This window comes from Primulina tabacum, chromosome 7 (assembly GCF_025594145.1).
Source record: "Primulina tabacum isolate GXHZ01 chromosome 7, ASM2559414v2, whole genome shotgun sequence".
NCBI lineage: Eukaryota > Viridiplantae > Streptophyta > Magnoliopsida > Lamiales > Gesneriaceae > Primulina > Primulina tabacum.
Window position 1 is genome coordinate 31,950,939 of NC_134556.1, and position 7,970 is coordinate 31,958,908.

At 37.4% G+C, this 7,970-nt stretch overlaps 1 protein-coding gene across 1 annotated transcript; it reads right to left on the minus strand.

Annotated features, from left to right (window-relative positions):
* Positions 1–480: 480 nt before the first annotated feature.
* Positions 481–7,970, minus strand: LOC142551276 (squamosa promoter-binding-like protein 7). Its single transcript, XM_075660422.1, has 10 exons — positions 7,239–7,970; positions 5,601–5,773; positions 5,096–5,319; positions 4,925–4,999; positions 4,740–4,847; positions 4,379–4,496; positions 3,517–3,652; positions 2,393–2,549; positions 1,236–1,709; positions 481–1,018 (listed from the first exon to the last, which is right to left on the minus strand). The coding sequence occupies exons 1-10, from the start codon at positions 7,781–7,783 to the stop codon at positions 722–724; spliced, it is 2,307 nt and encodes a 768-aa protein (XP_075516537.1). The 5' UTR covers positions 7,784–7,970; the 3' UTR covers positions 481–721.

The following is a 7,970-nucleotide window of genomic DNA, read 5'->3' on the forward strand; positions in this document are numbered from 1 at the left end:
GTTTGAACTTCTTCTGGTTCAAACAGTTGAATGGTAGACGGTCTAAAATTCAAACGGTTGAAGATTAGACGGTGATAAGTTTAGACGGTTGAGCTAGTTCATGTTATAAACAAAATATTGCAGCTGTTTCTTGAAACGGTTAAATGTTATTTTGATTTTATTGATCACCAAAATTCTTAGGTAATAGTAATTCCTTAATGGACTTTGAGCGATTTACTAAATTAATAAATCCGTAATATTTGAAATTTAAGTAGAATTTTACCCACTATATTTTCTTATTGCATCCAAAAAATTTGGTGTTGTGTTTTCGAACTATGATTATACATATTATTTTCGCTCCCAATAATTGAAATTGTATTTATAAACTAAACACGCTTATTTTATCTATTATTTGGCCGAAATTTTGCCTCTTTCACGCTTTTTATAATCTTAGAAGCTAAAACCTGAACAAAAATAACCAGTCAAAAAATGCACACCAAGTGAAATACATAGGCTTCATTCAATCACCAAACTTGGATTACATTTATCTATCTTGTTGATTTCTTAAGACTACGAAAAATAAAAAGTACAAACAACTTTATCAGAGTGGCCTGCGCTCCCAGACCAGCAGACATTCGATTTTGTATGCTGGTACACCAAGCTGTTTATCCAATTCGTGATGTGATGTACATTCTAATATGCACAGATAGAGGTAAAGACTTGCCAATCAGTCTGGCTGACGCTATTTGTGGTCAAACAAACATCTCCGAATACTCGTTGCAATTTCACCGACTCTCTGAGGGTGGAGAATGACTACACATACCCCCAAACAAACACCAAATGCCGCCACTGCCATGATAAAAGGTCGAGAAGCCCAAAGTGTCCCTGTAAACAACATGCGACCAGAGTTTCTGGGCCTTTCGTGAAGATTAAGGTTCATGACTACCTGATGGTTCAAAAGAGGAGCTTTGGCACTTTCATCTTGAGCCGGCGAGAACTCTTGCACCCGGGGAATATTCTTCAATGTTTTCTCCAAGGCCTGAAACACATACGGCTGCAAGAAACAAGATACATACGTTGGATAATCGTTCCAAATAAGAAAAAAATTGCCTTCAAACACATCATGGGAGTAACCAAAGCTTTCAAGTGAAGTCCACCTTACATATTTTATTTCAAAATATCTGAAAAGTTAAAATCGCCAAAGAAAGAGTAATCACGTTGGTTTTAAGATATGCCAAGAAATCCGACAACCTTACCTGATTGGTAGTTGGGACAACAGCATGTCTATTATTTTGAAAGGTCTGATCGAGTATATTTCTTGAAATATCCATACTTTTTCGTAATAGCTTCATATCAGAATCAGCATCTCCGTCGATCAAATTGTCATCAATCACTTCTTTAATGTATGAAAATACTCTCCCTAATACAACAGATGAATCATTTTCTATCAAAAAGTTCAGTAAATAGTTAAATCTTTGTATGTGATGAGATGTCAACTTTTGCTCCGACGCAGGTTTCTTGAGCAACCAAGCTACTTCTAAAACAAATTCGGAGAACTGTGATTGTCTTGAAGTAAAAACTTCACATGGAGATCTTGAAGGAGATAATTTTTGTTCTTCGGAGGTGATAAGTGTGTTGCAATTTAGTTGCAGGATCTCCATTTCTGTGCATGTTTCTTTGTTCCCCATGAGAATAGGAATGAAGTTGGACAAGCCAGACTCATTTTCGACCTGCACAAGGAAATCAAAGAACCATTATCATAATGGCACAAGCCCTCGCTTCTTCTAGCAGCTCCAGTCAACTTCACAGTGAAAATCCATATACAAGTATCTCTATCATAATCCATTTCCCAACCGTCTCCTTAATACAATGTCCCTTTAATGTCAACTAGAGCTTAGCTTACATAAAGAAAAACAATAAAATAGATACAAGAAAAATAATTTTTGGCGGCAGTCAGCATACAATAGAACTAGCCATTCTAAATCGAATGGGGATAGACATCGTAATATAAAAACAATAGAGCTAGCCAAGTCCCAACTCCACAAGTTTAAAATAAATGAATTCCCAAGTTTCTCTGGATACTCAATGAGAAAAAATTTCGTATTTCCACATGATTTATTAATAGTTCAACTGGGAGTCATCAAAAGAGCATGCTCCTATAAACTTTTGAAATGATGATCAAAGATCCAGATTGTGCATGCCCGAAGCTCTAGCACGATAAAAAGTGTCCATTGTCAGAAATTTAAGCGTTAAGAATAGTTGTATAATAGAAGCATGCTTCTATAAACTTTTGAAGTGATGACCAAAGATCCAGATTGTGCATGCCCGAAGCTCTAGCACGATAAAAAGTGTCCATTGTCAGAAATTTAAGCGTTAAGAATAGTTGTATAATAGAATCAAATGCATATCTCACCTCGAGAAAAGCTGGGCCAAAAAGATCCACATCAGTCTGAGGCACGTATATCTTCACCAATTGATGGTCGAAATTGTCATTCTCACCTTTCTTACAACAGGCAGATGATACACAAATGTCATATGCCAGATATTTCCCAGCAAACGACACAAGAAACCTGGTCAACAGACACCAAGTAAAGAAAATTAATAAATGTGAAATTGTTCATCCACTCTAATTTATGAACATCTTGTCTAGCCAAGGCTCGGTTGTTAGTGCTCTCGGCCACAGTTTATTGCATCTGGAATGCACAGAATTCAAAACTATTTGATAATGTTGACTTATCTGTTGATTATTTATTGCATGAGATAAAAGTTTTTACTTTTCACTGCCTTCGTAGTTTGTATCCTCAAGTTTTCACACTTGAGTGCTTCGACACTTGAATATTTTGTCTGTAATAAATATTTTTTATTACAGATTTCAATACCGATAAAAAAAAAAGCACTCAATCATAGTTAAAACACTTTTAAAAAATGCAACTGCACCAAGCATGTCTTCCCCGTAAATCTGTTCAAAATATAATTTGAAGCAAGCATTCCAGAGAGCATTTTTATAACTCATATTGCAACTCCACAAAATGGTCAATTATCATAACTAAATAAAGCATCAGACAAGATTTGTAAAACCTCATTATTATCTTCAACGATTACATGTCTATATTAATCTCACAGTTCCATCAGAACGAACATAAGAAACCACTCCTCTAACATTGCCCAAGTAATGTAGTTGATCCATCCTAATGACGTGAAACAATCTCTTCACAAATCAATCTCAATCTCACATACTATCAAGTAAAGCAGATCATCCATCTTAATTGCACATGGAACCTCACCTACGTATAACTCTTAACATGGATCCACCCAATCCCAACAAAGCTTGCTTTCTTTCCTCTTCACCCATAAATTTGCTTCATAAAATCTAATGCATTGTTGCATATCTAGCCATTACATTTTCATACGAATAACATCATGCAAAGAATCAAAGTTGATGAATAAAAGAGCATACTTCATGCCTTTTCACAAATTAAAGATGGAGATAACGGTCGAATATAAAGATATTAATAGAATCAGATATAACAAACACACCGAAATCTTGGTTGGAGTAGATTACTTCCACAAGCTACAAACTCCATAGGCCTGCCAGCCTCGAAGCAATTTGGATAGACATAATGAAGCTTTGGAGCTCGATCTTTCACCGCAACCTTCATTATAGAGGCTGCATCTGTTCCATAGGATCCAGTAATATGTTAGGAATGCATTAAAAGAATTGGAAAATCTTCAGTAAAATGTTGCAAAAATAATAGCAATAAAGATATTATCTTCCATAAATTTATTTCGTTCCACAAAAGGTGTTGCATTTATTCCTGCTCGCTGGACTGAGTAACAAAATATGCTAAATTATTATACCATTGTTATCAGAAAAGTCAAACAATTTATAGATTATTTATCGGATTTCATTCAAACCTAATTATATGTGCCTGGTGTATCTACAAGAAAGTTGACAGTATCATTTCACCATTTCTTATTCATCCTCATAAACTCTTTACGACATGATCCTGGGTTGAAAAATCTATATGGCAGCGGTGATAAAAGCTTTGAGTAGGATATGTTCAACGGTTGATTGTTTGTCACTGCGTAAAAATCCAAGGACACGAAGATTGACTTTTTGTAATTGTGATCGACATGTCAACCAAAGAGCTGAGACAAGTAGGGAGGAAAGGGAATACAATAAATACAATCAGCTGTTATCGATCAAACACATAGTAGGCCATAGTTGGGACATTTTGCAATGTTCAACATAAATAAGCAAGCAAATACTCGTAAAACATTTTCTATTAACAGCTTTGTTTGTGAAATAAATAAACAAGATTAATCATAAAGATAGATAACACCAAGTTTATGAGTAAAAACTACATGATAAAATTAATATGTTACAATGCAAACTGACCTTTTGTGACACGGAAAATCTTGTCATTTAGATACACAAGCATAGTACCTCTTCCAAACAACATATTTCCTGGTGGTGCAACAAGGCCTTTTATAAACAGAGATGGTTCTTCCAATAACTGATCATTGCAAAAACATTAAACAATTAGGATATATAAAGGATGCTAGCCATTACTTAACTTCACAAAAAATTAAAACCACACATGGCTAAGCTAACCATTTGCAAAGTGGAACGAACAATCTTACAAAAAATTATCATTTAGTTTATGAAGTAACTCGTGACGTCAACAGAAACTGGATATTGAAAAATAGGCACAAAATTATTAAGTTATCCATAGTAAAAAGAATAAGTTTCTGACTACCTTAAGCCACATTGGCTTTGGCATTGCGATAAAAGCCGTCAAAATTGTACAACCGGGACGGATATATCCCTCCAATTCAACAGGCATGCTAGCCAACCATTGAAATATCTATAGAAGAATCAAGCATGTTAAAGAAAAATGTTTGTCTGCTTGTCTAATTAACACAAAATATATCTTTAAGGTACTTGATTTCGAAGCCGTCGAGGAAACTCAGCTGGATTCCAGTCGTAGAGCTTGAAGGAGATTCGGCCAGAAGGGCACTGCCAGAGAGTTTAATCATTGCAGATTAATCCAAGCTAAGTTAAAAAATGAACAAAAATAGAAGACATAACAAGTCTCCAAGGCATTGGACATACCACTGAGTAAAACATGCTCCTGTTTTCATGGTATGCTGGGGAGTGTTTATATTTTGAATTCTGTTTCTCATCCTCTAGATTTGCTTCACCTGAAGCAACAAATGATACAACACTATCATTCTGAAGATGTTGGGAAGTGAGAGCTGAGCCTCGAGGTGAGACACGTCCATCTAACTCCACCATTGTCGGTCTCTCTTCCGTCTGACTGCTCACACATACATTATCTGCCGCCAATCAAATATCAATTAGAGCGCCAACAGCAATGCTAATTGTAAACATGAACAATTGTAGCAAAGCAATATCACCACACAGAACAACATTTCTCCAAATATATAACTGGAAAAAAAGAGGCGACTTGATATGCTCCCATAAATACAAGTACCAAAAAAGAGACCATCCATCCCACCAATGCATGCAGAGATAATAATAAATAAGGGCGGGAGGCAGTTAAAAGTCTTTCAATTAAGATTATTGCCAACCACCATTCCATGTGAGGTTGATATACCTTTTCCAGAGTCATCATCACCACTGGCATCGTCAACCAGACAAACAGGCTGAGGTTCCTTGCCTCCGCTTCTTTTAGAATCATTAGGTTTTCTTCGACGCCTGTTATTGTGCCGTTCTAATTTCCTTCGGCAACTGCGTTTACCCTCGTCAAAATCTAACAAAACATGAAACCTGAAAAAATAGATATTTAGATATATTAACAAGATATTCAATAGAAAATAAGTGAACAACAGTTTCAGCAGTTAATCTAATAGGAATAAACAAATTCTGAAATACAATAATGGTGTGGGAATGGAGTAGTAGTTTGCCAATGACCAAATGAAACATGGACAATTTGCGTTGTAGAAAGCCAAGAAACAATAATCTGTCACAGGACCATTAACATTTTTAACTCAAAAGTAAAGGCCACCGACTAAAAGTTCTTACGCATATTATACATATTTTCCCAGAACAGAAAACTTGAGTAAAGGCTAGAAAATATCAACAATAAAGCTTAAATGAAACTTATTTTTGCCAAGACTAGACACTCGTACTCCCAAAAAATCACCTCATGTGCATATCCAACAGTGGATTCAAGTCGCTTCATCAGAATCCGCCTCGAGAAAACTATATTCTACACTTATAGTCAATTGGCACCAGTTAGTATTCACCTTTTAAAAGTTTTAATACGAAAGAAAATGATGTATTGATAGGGACAGCAATGTGCGAAAAAGATATGACTCCGTCACTGGGGATAAGTGCTTGGACTACTGTATCCGCACTGACAATCTAGTCACAGCCAACCAGGAAGTAGCAAGAATGTATGAACAACAATTGAAAGTCAATCTCCGACTTTAAGCTGCCCTTGTTATTTACATTTCACAATAAAACACGAGCGAATCAGGTCAAGGTAAGAACCTTACTCTATAAATCTAATGAATTGCAATATTGTAGTCTAGATCCTTCAATAATTGCCATTGTGTAACCGAATTCGTCTCCATTAGAGAACATTTATGGCACTAGTGAAGGGCTCATGCAGCTGCAGCAGGATTTAAAACAGGAAGTGATCATGCTTTTGAACATGTTATTTCCATGAACCCTCTTAATCGAGACACGAAATTGGAAGTTTTTTCCCAATTAGTAAGGAATAGGAGATAGGATCTAGCTATAAGAAAAATGCTTGGTATAAATAACTCACTCATTGGTCTTCCATCACTACCAACTATAATCAGCGCCATATACATGAAAAAAAAAACTTCTAATTGTTAATCTACAAAAAACACAACCTGTAGTGGCTTGCATCTACAGAACTTTCCTTAACAGAAGTGAAGGAGCTCACTTAAACATTGTTGGCATGCAATATCCTCATGGTCATGAATATTTTTCATTATCAAGTCAACGTAGAAAATGTCATGCAAGGAAAAAATCGAATTAAGCAAAATACAGTTAGATGCAGTAGTTCGTTTGCACAGATCTGTAACCGCTACTGGAAACCCCGAAAAAAACATAAACTTGACAACACACACGCCCCCTGAGCCCTAGATCCGGCCATCATTAGTAATACCTACTTTCATAATGGTTTGTAGCATTCCTTTAATTATGCATTAATCAACCCAGAAACTAATTGAAACATATAAATATTGATCAAAGAATTTACTTTCCACATTGTTGACAATATCGCTTGTTCTCCCCATCAAGAACCACGGTACTTGCATTTGCACAACGCAAACACACCCGATGTCGCTTATGATACCCTTTTAGCTCACTAATATCCACCTCACAGCCAGGAACCTGGCATTGTACCTGGCTTCCACCCGCGAGCCTCGCCGTTCTTACCCGTTTCTTCCCGGGAAGGGCACTACCAAACTCCTCCTCCTGCTGCTGCAGCTCCAATTGCTCATCCAACTCAGGGCACTCACATGGGACCCGTCCCGCCAGGAAGTTGGAGCACACCAACCTGGGATCCCTCTTCCTGATCCGACCCGAGTTCTCCTGTTGTTGGTTATGATCAAATCCGGGTTGCTCGGGTTCCAGGGAATCAGGGAACGAAACGCTGAAATTCTCATCGAGGTTGAAATCAAGGAAATCAGACCAGTCAAAGAGCGAAGACGAGGTGGGATCGACTGGGAAAGTATGAGGGGCGATGGTGGGAGTTTCGGGAAGCTCTGGCATGTGCGGCAGGGGAGATGGGTTTTGCTGCATTCTCGTAAAGAATTTTCCCTCGCCGAATCTGGGCAATCAGGGAGGGGTGGAGTTGGGTTGGGAATTAGGGGTGGAAATTTCTCTGTTTTTGTCCCAAATAATGAGGGTTTCGCGTTGGTGGTGGGACAGCGTGGGTGGAGGCGGCGTTAGGTGGTGACCCGACGACGTGAGACCAAGATTCCGCCAA